The sequence below is a fragment of the Apiospora aurea genome (assembly GCF_038362705.1).
Source record: "Apiospora aurea strain CBS 24483 chromosome Unknown utg000009l_segment0_segment0, whole genome shotgun sequence".
NCBI lineage: Eukaryota > Fungi > Ascomycota > Sordariomycetes > Amphisphaeriales > Apiosporaceae > Apiospora > Apiospora aurea.
Window position 1 is genome coordinate 2,522,389 of NW_027117396.1, and position 19,923 is coordinate 2,542,311.

Here is a 19,923-nt window from a genome sequence, read left to right on the forward strand (position 1 = left end):
GCGAAGTGTATAAGCCATCTCCTCGTCACCTTCGTCAACACGTCCGTAGAGCGAAAATGCAACCCGCAGTCTCGCACCCGCGGTCTTCTGTGCCATGGCGAACCTCGCAATCCTGGCGTTTTCCGGTCTCCGGAACATTTCCGCCATGGCCGCGGCACCGGGCTGAAGCCTCCCGATCTCGAAGTCGTCCAGAATCCGCTCCGGACACCATGAACTGCAACCCCCGGACCAGCCGGCGCCGCAGGTCGCTCGCGCGCTGGGATCGCGTCCCCGGCGGGTGGCATGCCCGGCAGCCGCAGGCGAAGCCGAGGCTCGCGTGCCGCTCGCGCGCCGTCCGCGACTCGAAGCGCGGGTCGTAGCTGAAGGCGATCTCGTCGCCGCGCGCGATGTCGCGCGTCGCGATCAGGGCCGGCCCGACGTCAGCGGCGGCGTCCTGGGCGTTGATGAGCGGGACGGCGGCGTTGGGGAGGCAACAGTGGTTGAAGCGCGACAATAAGGGGAAGAAGCCGTGGGCGGGGGAGTTGATGATGGGGTCAGCGGTGCCGAGGGCGAAGGAGTTCTCGGCGAAGGCCTTGGCGGGGTCCTGGAAGGGGACGGTGGCGTGGCGGTCGCGGAGGGCGCGGAATCGCTGCTGGGCGGCCGGGGAAGAGGCCCGGAGGGCGGAGAGGACGTCGGCCGCGGTGATGGTGGCGTGGTGCTTGGGGATGGTGAAGAGGGGCTTCTCGCGCAGGATCACGGCGCCACGGGGGATGGGCCGGGCGGCGAAGGCGCCCCAGCCCTTGCCGGGGCCGGAGGGTTTGCGGACGAAGGGGGCGTCATTGGGGACTGGGAGGTTTTGGTAGGCTGGGAAGTAGCAAGAACAGATGAGTTGAGTTCAGGGTCTTTCTTTCATTACAAGTGGTGCTGGGCACAAGGAAGACAGCCGCTGTCGCTACTCACGATGAGGTTGAGGAGACATCATGTATGCAATTGCTGGTCAAGCAGCCCAAGGACCCTGGAGACGACGATAGTACTACCACCACCTACCTGAGCATCTTATTCAGCCATTGTCGGACGTGGTCATTTTTCCTTTACGTTTATAACTGGACTTACTCTACATTCAAAGGACAGACGAAGCCATTCGATGCCGTCAATCAGTGGATATATATCTTGAGCTTTCGGGGAATTCGTGGGTATTCTCGTTTGCATGTAGCGGCTTGAAACGTCTACTAAAGCTATGGTGGAGAGCCACAGCTGAGACGAGCACGGGAGGTGCCGAAGCTATAGCGGATTGATGACAATTGGATTTGTAATCCACTGATTGGCCCGGAGACTACGGGGATACCAGAACAAGTATATAAGCACGGGAGCAGATCACATTTCGCATCTTGTCGCAAGTTGGTTTGTTGCTGGAATAAAGAGAATTATTGGTCTTTTAATGGCAAGTCGCACACTCAAGACAGCAGTAGCCAAGATGACGAACTTCAAAATCGACATCATATCAGACAATGTCTGCCCATTTGTAAGTCACTTGGGATCAGCCGATATACATGCATCTTTACTAATGCGAAAACAGTGCTACCTAGGCAAAGTCCGCCTCGAAAAAGCCATCGAAAAGTACCAGCAAACCTACCCCGGCGGCGCCGCCGACACCTTCACCCTGAACTGGAAGCCCTTCTACCTGGACCCCACGTCCCCCGCGAAGGGCATGCCGATCCAGGAGCGCATGGCGCAGAAGTTCGGCGGCCCCGAGCGCGCCGCGCAGATGCAGCGGCAGCTCGCGCACGCCGGCCGGCTCGACGGCGTCGAGTTCACCGGGCGGGGGCTCGTCGGCAACACGCGGGACTCGCACCGCGTCGTCGAGCTCGGCAGGTCCAAGTCCAACGAGATGCAGAACCGCGTCATCCTCGAGCTGTTCAAGAGCTACTTCTCCGAGGGCGGCGACATCACGAGCCACGATATGCTCGTCGCGGCCGCGGAGAAGGCCGGGATCGAGCCCGCCGAGACGCGCGCTTGGCTCAAGGAGGGCAAGGGCGGCGACGAGGTCGACGCTATGGTCCAGGAGGCCTATGCCAAGAACGTCTCGGGCGTACCCCATATCACCATCCAGGGCAAATACGAGATCTCCGGTGCGCAGGACCCCGAGGTCTTCCTCAAGGCCATCCGCGCTGCCAAGGAGCAATCCGAGGCCGAGATCAGCTCGTCGGGTGGCCAGTGTTAAAAGAGTATAGAGAACAAAACAAATACAAAATCTTGAATAATCATCAAATGGCATTTCCTTCTCGTGGGTATCATCATCTTCTCGTTAGCGCGTAGTATTATTTTCTCCCTTTTTCCCAGTTCATATCACATGTTCATCAGTCCACCGAGATCCTTCTCCATGGCTTTCAAGCGCTCTTGTAGCTCGCGCTTCTTCCTATCCAGCTCCTGGACCTCCTCTTCCTCCCTCCTCAGCTCCTCCTCCGTCATGATGGCACCGCCCACCACCCCAGCCTCTTCCTCCTCTTCCTCCTCCTCCTCGTCGGACCACATATCCTTGTGCTGCCGACCAAGCGCCTCAGTCTGCTCGGCGACCTTGGCCTCGTAGTACGCCAGCGTGTTGAGGCTGTGCGCGTACTTGGAGCGCTGCGCGGGGATCCGCTCGAGCGCGCCGGGGAGCGGGTAGACCCCGCACAGCTTCTCGGCGCTCTTGAGCAGCAGCTCGACGTCGACGCCCTGGTTGCCGTTACTGGCGGCGGCGGCCTTGCTCCAGAGCCCGCGCTCGCTGCGCCGGATCTGGTCGTGCAGGTCGCCGCCCAGAACCGCGGCGACGGCGGTGTGCCGGCGCGGGGCCGCGCTCGAGGCCCGGCCGTGGTTCGCGCCCGAGGTGGTCACCTCGCCGGAGGCGACGTTGAAGACGGTCTGGCGCCGCGAGGACTGTTTGGGCGGGGGCTGCTGGTCCGTTGCTGGTTTCGCTTGGGTGGGTTGGGGTGGCGGTGGGGGGCACGGAGAAGAGGGCGCGTTCATGGGCTTCCGTGTCGCGGATTAGTGATGTGATGTCGTGGTTCGAGAGGAGGGCATTGGTGAAGATCTTGGGCGGTGGGAAGCTACGCGTAGTGGGGTTAGAGAGCCGACTATGAGGAACAAAACGGGTAGCACCAAGGGAGAAGGGAGGAAACGTACGGGAGGCTGTCAATGCCTTGGCAGGATATGGCTATCTGCTCGAAGTGGGCGGAAAGCAGCGACATTGTGCCTGTTTGGGTGTTTGTTTTGATTCGATGCGGCTTCGAGCTCCGGGCAGAGCAAAACAAGGTGCGTAGCAACCAAAGAGGGAGGGTCGATCGTAACCGAGACGCCTGGTATCACGCAAGTGGAATATACAGTGTCGATTGCAGTCTCGCTTGGATTGTTTTGAGGATTCGTAATCGTTTCTCCTTGGGCCTGGGGGCTCTTCTCAGCTCCTGTCGCATAGGGAGTAATGGCTTGAGTCGGACCCCTGGAGGGTGATGGCATTGAAACACCTTCAGCAGCTAGATTGGAGTAGGTCAAGCCTCACATGCCCCGCGGTGTGGCGTGTGCGCTGCGCTTCAGGGAGGAGGAGGTAGAAGGGACCCCAAAAATACACCGCACAGCTGACTTGTACCGCCAAAGCCCCTATGCTATTCCACGCACTGTAACTACTTTAAATAACGCCGTAAGAAAACAAAAAAGAAATATCTATATTAAATCCGTATTCGAAATATATAACTTGAATTTTCCTGACTTTTATAACGCTGCGTTGCTGGAAATAAAGGTAGGCTAAAACATGCGACTCCAAGCGGCACCTTGGAGCTGTGCGGTGTATTTTTGGGGTGGCTACTGGAGGAGGATTGACCCCACCTGCTCAGTGAAACCTATCGGGTCATATGGCGGGAAACATCGTCAATGCCAATCGATACTACTGCTTGCCCTGGATTTCTGTCTCGTGGCAGCTTGGGTTCTTGTCCCTTTCTAGAATCCGCTTCCTCCCTAACTCATGTCTCTCCCCGCCAACCCGTCCGGTTCGGCCATCGCGGCCCACACCTGATCTTAAACCATGACTACATGGTGCAGGATAACGCATGGCAAAGGCAAGGTAAAGGCAAGGCAACGCTATCCAGCGGATCGCCAACCCAAGAATCCGGCTACCAGGCCAGGAGGTAGGGGCATTTTCACTACGATATCAGCCAAGTTTTGACCAATTCCGAGTGCACACTACTTAACATGTTAAAGGACGGGAATAGACAGGATAGAAACGTCACTTTACATGCATGTACTTTTCAACGCTTGCTCGAGCAGCTGCATCAATAACCAAACGTCTGACCGTTGAGTGATGATGTGCTTTTGTTGGAACTTTTAGTGCTTGATCTGGCTAGTTCCGGGACAGGTCGTCCAACATGCAGGCACTTCAATGTTCCCTCCTTCCCACTGCGGCTACGTCGAAATGCCGCTTTCTTCCTCTGGCTACGACCAAGCGAGAATGATCATTGACCATTCCCATTGCATTGAATCTACGTACTTGATGCGCTAAATCGTTGGCTCCATCTCTGGGAATCACCAATTGCATGCACTGAATCCTGCTGCTTCGTTTCCGTCGTCGTCCGTCGCCTTCTTTCCCGAGGCAAAGTGTCGACGCCCGATGGATGATCACTTCGTCTTGGGGGAAGAGAGCGACAGACCACACATGGAAAAAACAACACCAGCAGCGTGTGGAGCGCAAGGGTCGATTGATCACACTACCCGTGGCCGTCCTTTTGCCTTCTTCTTCTCATTCCTTCAACCCATCGCTTGATCGCCTGCAGATGGCCGTGTCCAATGTCGTGCCAGTGCTCGCATTGCCTGCTGGAAGTTAATTATATCGTCGAGCCATACGTTGGGTTTCCTGCATCTCCACTATGACCCTCTTGGATGCTTGCTGCTTCTGTTCAATTTCTACCTGCAGATGGTAGGGTCAAATCCCCTCGCTCATTGGGCATGATTGTTGCTGCCGGAACTCCAGTCTTTTTTCCCGCGTCTACCAACTATTTGCCTCTGCCTCACTTGTCGAGCGGTGATACGCTCGATGCAGCGCAATGCCTTGGGCGGATGTAGCTTTGCGAGCGAATCCCTTCACGCTCCGGGCGCATTTCATTTCTTCGAGAAGCTGCGCGGGCTGACATGAAATGCCAGCACAGCGGTCTTATGGTTTGGTGTTTCTGGTTTTCCCGTCCCTACCCCAGACACACTCAACATACTTACAACCTAGAAACATACCTGCTGCTCGAACACCACTGGCGAAGAGTCATTCTTTGAAAATGTCTCAAGCCGCCTAGAGGACATACATGTCGCAATCTCTCTGGACAGACAAACTGCCATGAGGACCGAATTAGACAGGGTTTCCCGGGAGCATTGCTGCCCAAGCGAGCCGTAAAGGATACACATCCTCCGACATAGGCTGATGGGCAAGCAAGGCAAGCGGCTCTACTTTTTTTCTCCCCATGTTCCTTTTTTTTCTCTCTCGCCCTCCCCAATCCCAAGGTTCACCCGTGACTCCGTGAGCCTGGCTGGCTCTTGCTCTTGCATGCGGCGTCCTATCTGACAGGCAAGGAGGGACCCAGCCGTAGTATCTGCCCGAAACTATAACACCTACATATATTCTCGTGCCCTCCCGGACCCTGACTGACCCTTGATCCTCGACTCTTCCTCTCTTACAAGAGATTCACTTCTCGGAGTTTCTCAATACATGTTGCTTTGAACACCAATAGGCACTTACACCCTACATCATATCATATCTTGCCCCGTTCAATCTAGATTTGAAACATCTAGCCAGCGCATTATCCCAGCGCCCTGCTTGGTCTGCCCCTGGATTTCAGCCGCCGTCTTACTGCCACTGTCCTGGCTCGCACGGAGACGTTGACGTCTACTCTATCTATTAAAAGAGACTAGCAGGCCGACAACCTATTAATTCGCCTCAGTTGGACCTGCTGCGCATCGTCTGCGACTTGTCCAAATATACCTGCACAAGACCACCAAGACTTAGCTGGCTTGGTGTTCTCCTTGCGCTACCCGTCGACATCATAGTTGCGCAGCGCGCAACACAGACAGACAGACAGACCAACTTCCATCTTTGCGCCAACTCGCCGTATTTTCCCTAATCGCGACTTGGGGAATTTGCGCAACTTGGACTCTCTGCCCGCTTACTGTACGGATTATCATGACCAGTTACCGCAGCCCATTCTTCTCTCCGCACTGGAGATCTATCCTCTGGGTGTTGACGCCCTGAGTGGCCCGCACACATTCATATCTCTGTCCCTACACCAACTTCTTTGCGCTGCGCAGCTGCGCAATTCCACCCCCCGCGAAATCGCTACCCCACATAAAAAGTAATCAATTCCCATCCACGATAAGATTGCGGAATTGCTGGGAGACAATTGAGACGACCCATCTCGTCCTACGGATCAACACCTTTTGCCCCCAGAAGATGCGGCCTCATACGCCCAACATCAACACGGAGATGCGGAGGCCTACTTCGCCTCCGGAGACACCACCTCCTGGTTCTCCTGCATTTCCTCGTGTCAAAGCCCCCAATGGCCGGGCTTCACCCAGTGCTAAGGGCGCGGGGCAGTTCAACCCGGCTCTAGGCGGTGTGGGCTCACAATTCCCTACCCGTGGTGGTGTGCGCCCCGAGGCCATATCGCCCCAGGAGTCTACCTCGGACGAAGAGGAGGAATCGGACCCGGACTCGGACTTGGATGATTCCGATGCTTCAGATGCTTCAGATCGCCCGCCGCAGCCCCCCCTGCCTCCTACGTGCCAAGCAGTGAGACCTGGGACCCGACCGAGGCCCACCTCTCGGTGACCGCCGTTGAAATCGAGGAAACCTTCACTCTCATTGAGCAGGACGAGGACGACATGGAAAGCGATGACGGTGATGAAAACAACCCTCCGCTGCAGCCCGACTCGGTCGAGGACGCCGAGTCCAGCAGGAGCGGGTCGGCGTGTGAAGTGCCCGAGGAGATGTTGAACGGAATGACTAATATGAGCTGCGGTGACGAATCGGATATGTCCGGGTCCGATTATGAGGAAGATGAGCTCATCCAGCATCTCCGCCGCATGCGGGAGCATAGACGGCAGCGGCGGCTGACCTCGGTCAGCAAGCGCACCGTGAGCGAACGCGGCAGCGACTCGGACCGCGAGGATCTGCAGCCCTACGACCTAGGAGAAAACACGACGGAGCGCAGGGTGCGCAGGAAGCTCACCAACCACCGGCTCAGTCTTATCTCCAACCCACACGACATCATCATCGAGCTGGCCGAACCCAAGAGCGACGAAGAGATGAGCGGAGACGAAGGTGACGGCCTGTTCCAGTTCTGGCGACTCATGGAGGTCGACGATGCCGAATGAGAAATATTTACGTTAAATGCGGATGGTTCCCACGAGCTTCACTTACCCATACGGTGAACACCATCTTTTCGCTCGCCAAACCCCATCGGAGCCACGATGGTCTATGAAGTTTGCATACGGACGGTTTCATGAAGGGAGCATTGCACATAGAAGGGAGGTTGGCTACATGTATCGGCATCTTGAGACAGGACAGACTTTCTGGGTTCTCTGTCCTGGTTAGCGGGAATTGACTACACGGCATTGCGGACGGAGAAAGCGAATTGGCGAAACCAGCTCTTGTTTTTGTTTTTTGGAAGGTCATGAAACAAGAACGATGACGACGACCCATGATATGATATAATGATAACGACAAATCTTATAGACAGCCGTGAGAGTTTTATAGCGAAATGGAGGAAGGGATCGCCATCGGCCCCATGGTCCCTTCTCCACACAACACGTTTATAGAGAATCTGGCTTGCTCTTCTTTTCAACGGCCAGCAATATATGTCTCTTTTGATCTATTACTCGCCATGGCCACAGGCTATTGGATTGCATCCACCGACAATGAATTATGCAAATGTGCATGCAGTATGAGCTACCATTTTGGCCGGTATCTTGTATGGTACAAATGATATTTATCTCTGCATCCCTTCTTGCGTTCACCTGCTCTGCTTGCGTTCACTTGCTTGCTTCGTGCATGTGACAAAACGGAAGGTGGACGGTGCAGGTGCAAGCTATCTCCCGCACCAGAATCCCAACACCCCACCGTAATGCCGACTAGAAACCGTATTGAATTAGAAAAAAAAAGGGGGATGTTAGAAACTTCGAGTCGGCGAAATATAGTATCGTATTCTAGCGGCGATATAAGGTGAATAGCATATAGTTGGACATCGCTTGCAGACCAACTGGAGCTGTAGCTGCAACTAGACGCTGCCATCGGTGCTGATCCTAGCGAGCCGGGCAGGAGCTTAAGCCACATCTGATTGGCAATACGCCACAGACGGACTGCCAAGCCTCCAGGCGCGCCCAGCTAGCTCGCCTACCAGCCACGCCGAGACTGCTTCCATCATCTTCAAGTTCAACCTTCGGTATTGGCGTTGAGCAACCTTGGAAGTTGTAAACCTTCCTCCTCCTGCGCCAGCTTGCTTCTTCTTCTGTCCTGCTCTGCCTGGGTCTGTGTGTGGGCTCCGTATCGGTCTGAGTCGTTCATCCGAAAATTCTTTTTTATCTTGTCGCCGAGACAGCGGTTCTGCAATTGAACGCATTGTGTGTCCTTCATTGTACATACACGCCGAACACCCATTCCCGCACCTATTTAGAAGCCTGCCTGGCATTTTGGTTCAACCTCCGTGACCTTGCAATACGACATAGCTTCCCACCCGCACCGAATATCTTCCAAATAATCTGGTCACTCTCCGTGATTCGAATATACGGTGCTCCGATCCCGTTGTTTTTGCTCCCGCCGGCGCGTCTTCCGAGTAATAGTGCACGATAGCCCCCCTTCGTCCACCATGAACCAGCAACCTCAGGCCGGCCAGCCTGGTCTCGGGCAGCCGCAGCAGCCCAAGTTCGCCATGTATCGACCGGAGCAGATGCGCACCCTTTCGGTGCTCAACGACCAGGAGAAGGAGAAGTACGAGAAGGGCCTGCGCGGCCTGTACGACCAAATGGAGAAGAACGGCCCCGAGACGTCGCTTCACCAAAACGCGAAGACGAAGATCATGGAGTTCTCCCGCATGGTCGCGCAGAAGATCAGCACGCTGCGGCAGCGCCAGCAGGGCGCCGGAGGAGCCCAGCCGATGAACACGGCGAACCCCGCGCTGGCGGCCCAGCGGGCTTCCATGGCCGCGAGGTCGAACCAGCTTCCCGCCGGCGCGGTCAATACCCCCAACGCCGGCGCCACATCCCAGCCCGGCCAGCTTCCCAAGGTGCCCGACACCATCATGAACCACATCCAGAACTTCACCTTCCTTGCGCCGCCGTCGTATCCCAAGGAGGAGCAGACCAAGTTCATCTCCGAGCTGCGCAATAAGTACACACGCGCTCTCATGCTGATGGATAACACCACCAAGAAGGCACGCCAGTTCGAAAACGTCATCAAAGAGCGCGAGGCGCGAGGCCAGCCGTTGGCTGGAGAGGAGCTTAAGAGGATCGAAGGCCAGAGGGCGGACAATACGCGCGCCCATGGTGACGCGGCACGCTTTGTCGAGAGCTTCCGCAAGCAGCAGGAGCAATTCAAGCTTATGCATCAGAATGCTGCCGGTCAGCAACAGCGACCTCATCCTGGCCAGGGCCAAGCGCAGAATGCTGGGGGCTCGGCCTCGATGCAGGCTGCGACAGTGACGGTGAACGCGGCCATGAATGCTGCTAAGAACCAGCAAGCAGAGGCTGGCATTCGGACAGCCGGCACGCCAGCAGGAGCAGCAACACCTACAACCACAACAACGACGACCCAAGGGGCTCCGGCAGGAGCAGCAGCAGCAGCAGCGACAACAATCCCCGCCACGAGCGCGCCTTCGTCCCAACCTCAACACGCAACTGCCCCACCTGCGCAGGTTAAAATTGAGCCAGGCACGCAGTCTTCGCAACCACATCCGCCTCCCGTCAACACAGCCGTGGCCGCAGCTGCAGGAAACAACCACATGCAATCCGCCGTCACGCCAACTCAGAATTCCGCACGCGTACAAACCCCCAGACAGCAGCAACACCAGGCGCCGGTGCTGCCAAACCCTTGACACACTCGGCTGCCATGCACATGGCCAACACCCGTCAAAACTCGACCAGCTCAGTTCCCTTAGCAGGCGCCGCTCCTACCACCACCCCAGGCTCAGCAGGTATGATGGGCAACGCTTCCGCACAAGGCCCTCACCCTCACGGACACCCGCAACAACCCGCCACCACCGTGACGAGCAAGATGCCTATCCCCAAGACCCTGCCTGAGAAGGCCATGGCCGTTCCTCAGCCCGTCACCATGGGCGGCGGCGTCAATGGCTCTCGTCCCACCATGGGTGGCGGCACCGGCATCCCTGGCAACGCCCTCGCCCAGCCTGTTCTGCAGAAGCCTCCTGCCTACACCTTCGAGGCCGAGGGCGAGCATGTCCTCTCCAAGAAGAAGCTCGATGAGCTCGTTCGCCAGGTCTGCGGTGGCGGCCCTGCAGGCCAAGATGGCAACTACTTGACGCCCGACGTCGAAGAGGTATGTTCTTTTTTTTGGATTTTCTTTTTCTCTCCCACATTACATTCACGCGCACAACACAAATCCGGCTAGCGCGTCGACGTTATTTCCTTGTTATTTGGTCAAAATATCAGACGTTTTTTACCTTGAATTTTCTTTCACATCCCGCACATTCAGGGGGTTCAACAAGAACATCGAAGCACGTGATCAAAATACCCCCTCGGGACGATATGCTAACTTTTGCTACTACAATAGTCCGTCCTCAACGTGGCTGATAACTTTGTTGATAATGTCATCAACTCAGCCTGCCGTCTGGCCAAGGAGCGCGGCTCGAAGGTCCTTGAGATTCGCGATATCCAGCTGGTTCTCGAGCGCGTCTACAACATCCGGGTTCCTGGCTACACTTCGGACGAACTGCGCACCGTTCGCAAGGCCCAGCCCAGCGCGGCCTGGATTGCCAAGATGAGCGCGGTGCAGGCTGCCAAGGTCATGCCCGGTAAGGACGACAAGTAGGACTCGTCAGCTTCTTCCGAGGGTACCGACAACAACGGCAAGGGAAAGGGTAAGGGAAAGGCTGGCAGCAGCAAGAAGCCGGAGGATATGATCTATGGCCGCGGCATTCCTGGCATGTCGTTCAATAAGCGACGCGCTTCGGCTGCAGCAAAGGCTGCGGCTGCGGCTGCGGCTGCTACTGCGGCTGCATCGTCGTCAACCTCCACGGCTCCTCCTGCAGCACCTGTTCCGGCTACTCCTGTGCTTCCTACCCCATCTCCTGGCGTACTGAGCCTGAACTTGGGACCTGTCTGGACGCCTGGCACACCCATGCCTGCCCGACCTTCGTCTTTCTCTGCTGCCGCCGACCAGGGCTCCCCTGATAATGGCGACCCGGCCCACCAGCGCAGAAATACGAGATTCTAAGACAAATCAGCTCACGATCTCTCTTTCTCTCAACGGTTTCTCTCAACAGGTCTCTCTTAATGGTTACATGACGAACGGATGGCAGGCATTCTCTTCATTTCTTCTTCACGTCACATAATTGCGGTTCCTTTTCCCCTCTAATTTTGGCGGCGAAACCTTGTGTATGGTATATTGCGCTGCGTTGCATTGAGAACTTTTCTCCTGGAGTTCATGGAGTTTCTTCGACCCGATCGACCGACCGACCGACCGATATGATGCGACAGCAATGGAAATGCGTCGTTGGGATTGATGGTCTTTCTCGGTCATCCCGAAAACAAAGCACCGGTGGCGTTAAGGTTGATATTTCCTTCTCGTTTCTTCTCGTTCCTGACGGTAGAGAAGAAGAAGAAGTAGTACGTCGAGAAGATACCATTGCATTATGAACGATCGCGTTTCTTTCCCCAAAGCGGACTGTGATGTGATTGAGATGGATGATTCTGTTTTGAGTGATATGTTAAGACTGACTGTCTATGTGCTATAGACTTTTGCGATTTGAGGTTGAATTATTAAGTGCTACTAACTACTGCTCTTCTCAGCTGATGGCAGTGACTGGACCTCAATGGGCAACATGTCGTTGGTATGAAGTACGCAGTCTTGTCAAGCTTTGTGCACTCCTTCATGCTGCTCAATGAACAGTTGCAAAACCAAGCAGAGAACATACACGAACTTGCCAGATGATGCATATCCTTCGCTGTCGCATTGGGAGTATATATGCCACTATTGCCGTACGCTTTAGTGGAGTTCCACTTTTGCGTGCGACATTCGCCAACAAAACTTCTTAGATGAAGAGACGCCGGCGTTGAGGATGAGGATGGGGGGGCGCCGTGGGTTTGGCGGAGTTGCGCGGCGACGGTGTTGGTGGTTGCCGCGTCTGCCAGATCGAGAGCTCATAGAAATTGGGGCATTTTGGGCTGTCGTCATGTCAGCATTCAACATCGTCACTGCTGTGTTCTTTTTTCCCAAAAGGCCCCAGGGGATTCTGTGGTATGACACATACGTAAAGACTCCTTGGGCGGCGCAATGTCGAGACTAATGACCGTAGCACCCCCCCAAGCTCGGCAAACTTGCGCACGAGGAGATCTCCGATCCCGCTCGAGCCGCCGGTGACGGCTATGACCTCGTTGGGCCAGTCGTAGGCGTCAGTGGTGTAGTTGTTGAGTTTAGCCTGGCTGAGGGCCGTCGCTCGCTTCCTCGAGGGTATACAGGGCCAGTATGGCCAAGCTGGTGCCACCTAACAGACCTGGGGGGCCTCCTGTTGGAGAGTAGACTGAGGATGTATTTGGAGAAGTGCTCCATCATCATCAGTTTCAAAGCATGCGGTGTCGGCGTGTGCATTGTCGTTGTCGTAGCGAGGCCATGACCGCACAGCGTTGGTGCTTTTATACCCCACCTGATATACTGCTTACCGACATCAAAAGACGACAAACAAAAGAGATAAGCCTCCAAAGCCAGTATACTCACCCCTGCAGTCAGCAAATAGTCCACGTGGGCACAATAGGTATGTAGCAGAGGTCAGACGGGACAATGGGTTTTCATTTCTTACTAAGCAAGCCCAAAGCCGAAAAGTCCCAGGAGCCGTTTCGCTATGACACTTTGGGCGGAAGGGCTGAGGGCGGGCAGCCTTCCCGAGGATCGGTCACTAATGCAAAGCCCCTATATTGATTGATGCCTAGTAGTCTAAATAGTCTATCGAAAGTCCATTACATGCAGTGTGCCCAAGTATGTACTAGGCCCCCGCCCCAAAGGGGGTCGCAAGGCACTTGGGAGCGGGACTTTGCCCCATTGGCAGGCAGACCCATGCCCATGTAGTCCAAGTAGGTGAAGAGAAAGACGCAGAGTGGTCCGCCGGGGTCTAAGCTACCATCCGTGCACCGTGATGCAGCAACCTACCTAGCCACAAACCAGCCTATCTAACGTCTATCCGCGTCGCTGGCCACATTATGGAGGCTGATGTCCTCCCGTATCGGGGACGCGAGTCCAGCTCTGGCCTGTTCCGCGTCTTGGATCATCTGCTCGATGTGGTGCGGCGCCGCCGTGTGCCCGCTGCTGGCTACCGTGGCCGAGTTGACGGGGGCCTTCTTCTTCTTTCCGCGCAACTCGGCCAGGTGCTCGAAGTAGCCTTCAGGCACCGGCGTCACGTAGCTGCCGCAGAATACTCCGACCTCGAACTCCTTGGGGCCGTGCTCGGGAGAGCATTCGGCACAAGCGGCCTTGAGGTCGTCGAGGTTCTATATATAGGTTAGTCTAATGTCCATAAGTTTGAAAGGCTGAAGTAACTGACCTGGTAGATGACGGAGTCTGCATCAATGACTTTCGCAATGGCTTGACGGTCACGGTTTGTGGCAATCACTGGAAATTATGGGTTAGCACGGACTGCAAAGAATTTGTTCGCACACCCAACACAGTACGAATACTTTCCGAGTTTTGACATGGATGTATGAGGTATGTAAGTCAACTTACGTTCTTGAGGTGAAGCCAGGTCGATGCCGTAGATGTGAGGATATGTGATCGGAGGAGCGCAGCTCGCCTACAACCAGGAGTTAGAATCTGGACAAACCCCCGTGAAAGAAAAGTAGAAACGTCCTTCATAGTGTGCCGTTAAATAGTCGTTGAGGACATGCCTGAGAGGTGGGATAATAATGATGGGTGGTGGCGACTTACAAAAATCACTTTCCTGGCACCTGCTTCCCTGGCCATGACGACGATCTCCTTACTTGTTGTACCCCTAAGAACAGTTAGCTTGCGTGCCTAGGAAAACAAAAGGGCGGTTTCTACTTACCTCACGATTGAGTCATCAACAAGCAAAACCTGTTCGATATCAGCGACTGCAAATTACACTAACCCAGGAAAGACCGAGAAAAAAAAAGATTGCAAGCAGCCCCGCCGCAAACTTTTCGGGGTCACGTTGGGCAAGAAAAGGGGTAAATCCATGGATCACTTACACAACGTCCCTCGAATTCGGACTCGATGGGACTCAGCTTCCGGCGAACTCCCTTCTGGCGCTGGCCTTGACCAGGCATAATGAAGGTTCTGAAGATGTAGCGGTTCTGGATTCAAGTTAGGGGTCGTATTCACAAGACCGGATTAGTGTTGGTCAGGCACACACCTTGACAAAACCTAGAATTTCATATTAGTCAAGGTTCTTGGGAGCACGAATAGAGAATAAATAATTCTGGAGCATTTACCTTGCGAGTAGGGCTTGCCTAAACTCTCGGCAACAGAAGCTGCTGATGTGTTTGCTGTTTCGGGGATGGGGATGACAGCGTCAATCTCCTTGATTCCCTCCTCGCCCAAGAGCTGGCGGATCTTGTCGGCCAGTTTGTATCCCATGACCTGCCGGCTCTTGAAAACGTTGATGCCGTCGATGGTTGTGTCAGGACGAGCAAAGTAGACCTGTGTATCCAATGTTAGCCAGCCTCAAAAATTTGCAGTGGAAGAAATATGAAGCACTCACATATTCGAAGATGTCGGGTGTGTACGACTTGGCCTCTTGGACTTGGCGGAAGATGGGCTCGCCTCCCTTTCTAATGAAGACGGCCTCACCAGGCTTGATGTCGCGCATCTTTGTGAAGCCCAATTGCCGCAGGGCGATGGACTCGGAAGCCATCATGTAATCGGTGGCTCCGGGCAAGGTCTCGGAGGGACGCTCGCCTATTATCAGGGGCCTGATGCCGTTGCTGTCTCTGAAACCAAGGATGCCGAAACCGGCGATCATGGCTGTGCAGGCCCTGATGGGGAATATGGGTCAGCGTCGGATGCAGGCCAAATTTTGTGGGATCTTGATGTGTTATGGACAGGAAGACGATGACCAAGAGAAGGGGGAAAGGGCGGCATTGCGGCACTCACCATCCTCCTTGGCAACGCTCGTACATGCGAGACAGGGCGTTGAAGATATCCTCGACGTTGACACGAGCCTTGCCAGTCTCGTTCAGCTCGTTGGCGAAGATGTTGAGCATGAGTTCACTGTCGCTGTCAGTGTTGACATGCCTGTGGGCTTCTCTGTCGAGGAATTGACGCAGCTCCGGCGCGTTGGGCAGGTTGCCGTTGTGGCTCAGGCAGATGCCGTAGGGGCTGTTCACATAGAGCGGCTGAGCCTCGGCCGACGACGAGGTGCCAGCGGTAGGGTATCTGCAGATTGATTAGCGACTTGTCAATGAAGTGATTGTGAACCCCCCCAAAAAAAAAAACAGTTGTGCTCACCTCAGATGGGCGATACCCATTGAACCAGGGAGGTCAGCGACCCTTGAGCCATTGGACTTGAGTGGATGTCAGAACAGGCAAATTCTCAAGCTGAAAGTCAATTGAATTTATTTTTCATGAAAATACCTTGAAGACGTCGGCAGCAAGGCCGTTGCCCTTGCACGAATAAACTCCTGGTGGTCGTTAGTGGTGGCGCTTTGGCAGGTTTTGGGGAGTGGTGGGCAGGGGTGAAACGGACTTCCTCCAGCAGCGCACGTGGCGATACCGCAGGCATCTTGGCCTCGGTGCTGCAGGTAGTAGAGGGCGGAATGCAAATCGGTAGCGGCCTTGCAGGGCGCCAGCGGATCGTCGCCGACGTGACCCAAGATGAGACCTAGAACTCCGCACATTTTTGCTTGCCGTAGAGGAATTGAACGATTGCACAGCGACTGCAACGGTTTGGCGCAAAGAAAGGAGGGAAATCGGCGTTGACGATAATGGGTTTGGGTATGGAGGGGCAGACCTGCCAGCGAGGTTCAGACAATAAATTATTATGGGCGCCGGCTTCGCGATGGCAAAGCGGACTCGAAATTTCGAGGGCCGATAAACGATAAGGAAAATGACCAAGGAGGGGCAGTAGGCACTCTAGGCGCTGTTGGGGGGTAAACTGACTGGGCAGCAGGGGGCCAGGCCTGCCAGGCAGTGGGCAATTTGGGGTTCTGATTGGGGGGGGGCAGGTGGGCGTAAAAAAAAGTTAGCGGTCAGATTTTGGGCGGTTTGTGGGGAAATTTGCGAATCTCGTGGGGTGCAAAGTCTGACGTCCCAGTCGAGTCTTTTTACCTTTTCCTGTCCCTCGCTCTCGACGTCTGTTATATCCAATTGTGCTCGATCAAGGCTTCTAGAATACTTGGGTTGCATTGAGGCTGTTGGAACTCGGATAATGAGCCGTAGAGCCAATCCAAAGAGCCCTCGGAGTCTGGGTAACCACACACTTTCCCTTTACCCAGGTACTGGTGGTACAAGAGCACCTCATCCGTTGCAACAACTTCCAACATTGAAGACTGCATTGAAAGTCGCCTGATTGGGTTGGTGGAACATCCTTCCCCCAGGGATCAACGGAATGGACCGGTTATCTCATGCAACAATCTTCGTTATGTGTTGCTCAAAGCAGTCACGGTTCTATCATGAATTCGGGCCATCTCCCTCGGCCTTGGGCAATACGAACACATCCGCTGCCTGGGATTTCGGACATACCTAATGTGCGAAACAGAAAAGGGACACACCACACAAGTGCTTGCACCCTCGAGCAGAAAAAGGCATCTCCAATACCAAGACGGGATCGTTTCTTGATACATAATGCCAACTCTAGTCGCACCTGCGAGTATGAATGTTTTGCCGGAAAATGCCTCCACTAACGGCTAGCCGCGGCTCTTGCACATTCAGTAGTTGCAATTGGTGCCCCTGAAGCGCCGAATAGGCTGAGGTGTCGAGATTGGAATCCAGAAAGAGATAGCGTTTTTCCTCTTTTTTTCTCTCTCTCTCTTTATGGCAATCCAATTCTGTAATGCTTGCAACATAGGAACCAAAGGTAATGGTGTTAATCACTCCAAACCCTTCAAAACATTCTCCCAAGAAGCCGCCGGCGTCGTCCTCGGCGCCGCAATCTCCAAAACCTCCCTGCTCGTCGTCGAAGCCGACGCCTCCCCCTCCACAGCACCTCCATCGCGTGCCGGATCGACAAGATGAGGGTCCGGTGCCCCTCGTCCGCGGCGGCGGCCGCCGCCATGCCCTCGACGTACGACATGTCCTTGTAGCTGACCGCCCGCACGGGCGCCCCGATCGCCCGCTCCACCATGGCCACCATCTGCCGCCCCGTGACGTCCTCGGGCCCGTTGGCGGCGTACCGGCGGCGGTTGTGCGCGGCGGGGTCCGCGTGGAGCAGGAGCCGCGCCGCGATGGGGCCGATGTCGTCGGCGTCGATGATGCCGATGGGGGCGTCGGGGTCTGCGAGCAGCCGCAATGGTTCGTCCTGTCTGCCTGTCTCGCGGTACTTCTTCACGAACAGGCCGGCCGTGAAGAAGGCGAGTGCTGAGAAGGCATTGGGCTGCAGCGAGGTCCACTTCAGTGGCTCAAATGCTGGCGTGCTGAGCATGGTCTCGATGGCCCAGTGCGTGCGCGCGTAGTACGCGTCGCAGTCCGGCCGCACATTACCCGCCGTCGTCGAGATGCGCACCACGTACTCGACGCCCGCCCGCAGCGCCGCGAGCAGGAACGCCGACTCGTCCGAGAACTGCGCCGGGTCCACAGCCGACGCCACGAAGGCCCGCACGACGTTCTGGGAGCGCAGCCAGGCCTCGGTCACGGTGGCCGAGTTGAACTCGAGCACCTCGACCCCGGGCAGCGTCGCGAGGTGCTGCGCGGCGGCGCCTTGGGCCGAGCGCGTGAGGGCGAGGATGCGGTGGCCGGCAAAGGGGCTGTTGCTGCCCTCTCGCTTGAGGAGGTTGGACAGGCTCACCGCGGTGCTGCGGCCGGTATCTGCATCGGCAAGTGTCAGCAAGCAAGGTATTACTCCAGGCATATTGGTTCAATGTGGTACTGACTGCCTGTGGCGCCAACAATCAGAATTGTAGGTGCCATTATGCCAAACGACCAATCTACACTCAAGGGGATAACCGAGGTGCGTGACTTTGTAAAGTAGATGCTCCTGCCTTTGATTACTGCGGTTTCTCAACGATCAGCTACGGTATCTATCAAGGTGACTGTATCCCATTTTCACAGTCGTGAAAGCGATTACTATATATATGTAGGCCTCGTATACGCTGCGTATTTGTCAGCCCGGAGACTTTTCAATACCCCCGCACCCGATACGGGGTGATTAATAATGCCTTGCCATGCAATATCATATGATGGCTTGTAACGGAGAATGTTCGCTTTCCGTCGGCGTGGTTCATGTTCTGGGGGCTTCCGCTCTTGATATTTCGGTAAGCCTGGATCCCGAAATGATGGATGCGGCGCTGTTTGTGCGGCTCCGACGGGTTGAACCATGCTTAGCCTCCGGGCAACAACTAAGTGTGATGTGTAAGTTGGTTCCGCCACCGATTCCCCCTTCTCACGCATCAGGCATCTTACTAATCATGCATATATAGAACAAGTTGAAATAAGCCATCACGAATACGCTGTAGATGCGCTGTGCAGTTTAAGCGACGTAGATCTTGGCAAATTTGATAATCTCACATCACAATTACTAGACAATATCCGCCATCAAGTGTCCTGTTTGATGAATGGCGGCATCTGTCCCGCTGTCTCAGGTGTGCCCCGATCTAAGCACCGGTCGACTCGTTGTCTCGGGGTGTACTAGTCGTAGCACCTGCGGCTCTACCCCGGATTGTCTAAGTAATGTCTCAACTACCTTTTGGGTACATATAGTATGCAGCGAAAGCATATGTTATCAGCTTAGTGCGTGTAATATTTAACCCGATTCTAGCCTTGCACGGTTGCTTATAGGGGCTGGAACTAATTTTAAAATGTAGGGCCGACGTAAAGGATAAGTTAGTTTTAAATTATATAAGGCCGGAGTTAATGACCCTCTATTTAATTTATTTTAAGGGTTTAATAGGGTAATGCCTCGAGATTTACTTAATTACTTCTCGAGAGTTAATAAAGTTATCACTTTAAATTTTTATATTACTTATTAAATCGGCGTGAAATTAATATATTTAACGAGTATTATATTATTTACTTTTTTAACGATTATTATAGTTATAATAATTCGGGAGGTAAAACTATAAATTACTATTTTATTATAGAAAACCGAAAAAAATAAGGAAAGAAAAAAAAGGTTTAGCTTTACCGGAACGATTTCCTTATTTAAATAAGTAGGGAAAAATTAAGTACCGCTCGGGCTATTTTTCGCACGCCCTGCTTTATTTTAATTAATAAAGCTATTAAAAGCTTATTTTTAAAGTGCGCCGTAGTAATAACGTGGTTTACCACTACGCGACGTATATTACTTAGCGACGCACTTTAATTTAATTCTAATATAATTAAACTTTAACGCGTAATACCTCTATAATTATAATGCCTAATTAATCCTAAAAAGATCGGATAGTTTTAATAATTTAAGCGATACGAAACGAACCGAATTAAGTAAGCTAAAAAGTAATAATAAAAGCTTATAATATACCCGAATTAATTTTACGCTATCGAATTTACGGCCGAACTTTAAAACGCGAAATCCGACCGAAACGACGTAAAATAAATCTAATTAAAAAGGA

At 54.2% G+C, this 19,923-nt stretch overlaps 7 protein-coding genes across 7 annotated transcripts; 3 read left to right on the top strand and 4 right to left on the bottom strand.

Moving 5' to 3' along the window:
• Nucleotides 1–34: 34 nt before the first annotated feature.
• On the bottom strand, nucleotides 35–958 carry PG986_013910 (uncharacterized protein; the record flags this gene model as incomplete). Its single annotated transcript, XM_066850132.1, has 2 exons — nucleotides 35–843; nucleotides 940–958. 2 exons carry the CDS (start codon nucleotides 956–958, stop codon nucleotides 35–37), a joined length of 828 nt encoding a protein of 275 aa, XP_066694275.1.
• Nucleotides 959–1,453: 495 nt separating this feature from the next.
• PG986_013911 (uncharacterized protein) lies at nucleotides 1,454–2,200 on the top strand (the record flags this gene model as incomplete). Its single annotated transcript, XM_066850133.1, has 2 exons — nucleotides 1,454–1,501; nucleotides 1,556–2,200. 2 exons carry the CDS (start codon nucleotides 1,454–1,456, stop codon nucleotides 2,198–2,200), a joined length of 693 nt encoding a protein of 230 aa, XP_066694276.1.
• Nucleotides 2,201–2,325: 125 nt separating this feature from the next.
• PG986_013912 (uncharacterized protein) lies at nucleotides 2,326–3,206 on the bottom strand (the record flags this gene model as incomplete). The annotated part of the gene is made up of 3 exons (XM_066850134.1): nucleotides 2,326–2,910; nucleotides 2,966–3,065; nucleotides 3,142–3,206. The coding sequence occupies 3 exons, from the start codon at nucleotides 3,204–3,206 to the stop codon at nucleotides 2,326–2,328; spliced, it is 750 nt and encodes a 249-aa protein (XP_066694277.1).
• Nucleotides 3,207–6,436: 3,230 nt separating this feature from the next.
• Nucleotides 6,437–7,359, top strand: PG986_013913 (uncharacterized protein; the record flags this gene model as incomplete). The annotated part of the gene is made up of 2 exons (XM_066850135.1): nucleotides 6,437–6,660; nucleotides 6,726–7,359. The coding sequence occupies 2 exons, from the start codon at nucleotides 6,437–6,439 to the stop codon at nucleotides 7,357–7,359; spliced, it is 858 nt and encodes a 285-aa protein (XP_066694278.1).
• A 1,490-nt stretch (nucleotides 7,360–8,849) lies between these two features.
• PG986_013914 (uncharacterized protein) lies at nucleotides 8,850–11,431 on the top strand (the record flags this gene model as incomplete). The annotated part of the gene is made up of 4 exons (XM_066850136.1): nucleotides 8,850–9,953; nucleotides 10,034–10,534; nucleotides 10,769–11,009; nucleotides 11,037–11,431. The coding sequence occupies 4 exons, from the start codon at nucleotides 8,850–8,852 to the stop codon at nucleotides 11,429–11,431; spliced, it is 2,241 nt and encodes a 746-aa protein (XP_066694279.1).
• A 1,949-nt stretch (nucleotides 11,432–13,380) lies between these two features.
• Nucleotides 13,381–16,059, bottom strand: PG986_013915 (N-terminal nucleophile aminohydrolases (Ntn hydrolases); the record flags this gene model as incomplete). Its single annotated transcript, XM_066850137.1, has 13 exons — nucleotides 13,381–13,698; nucleotides 13,752–13,819; nucleotides 13,931–13,997; nucleotides 14,132–14,195; nucleotides 14,250–14,278; nucleotides 14,413–14,517; nucleotides 14,577–14,587; nucleotides 14,656–14,863; nucleotides 14,925–15,198; nucleotides 15,317–15,598; nucleotides 15,671–15,726; nucleotides 15,797–15,843; nucleotides 15,909–16,059. The coding sequence occupies 13 exons, from the start codon at nucleotides 16,057–16,059 to the stop codon at nucleotides 13,381–13,383; spliced, it is 1,680 nt and encodes a 559-aa protein (XP_066694280.1).
• A 1,191-nt stretch (nucleotides 16,060–17,250) lies between these two features.
• PG986_013916 (uncharacterized protein) lies at nucleotides 17,251–18,286 on the bottom strand (the record flags this gene model as incomplete). Its single annotated transcript, XM_066850138.1, has 3 exons — nucleotides 17,251–17,326; nucleotides 17,389–18,184; nucleotides 18,250–18,286. 3 exons carry the CDS (start codon nucleotides 18,284–18,286, stop codon nucleotides 17,251–17,253), a joined length of 909 nt encoding a protein of 302 aa, XP_066694281.1.
• Nucleotides 18,287–19,923: the final 1,637 nt, after the last annotated feature.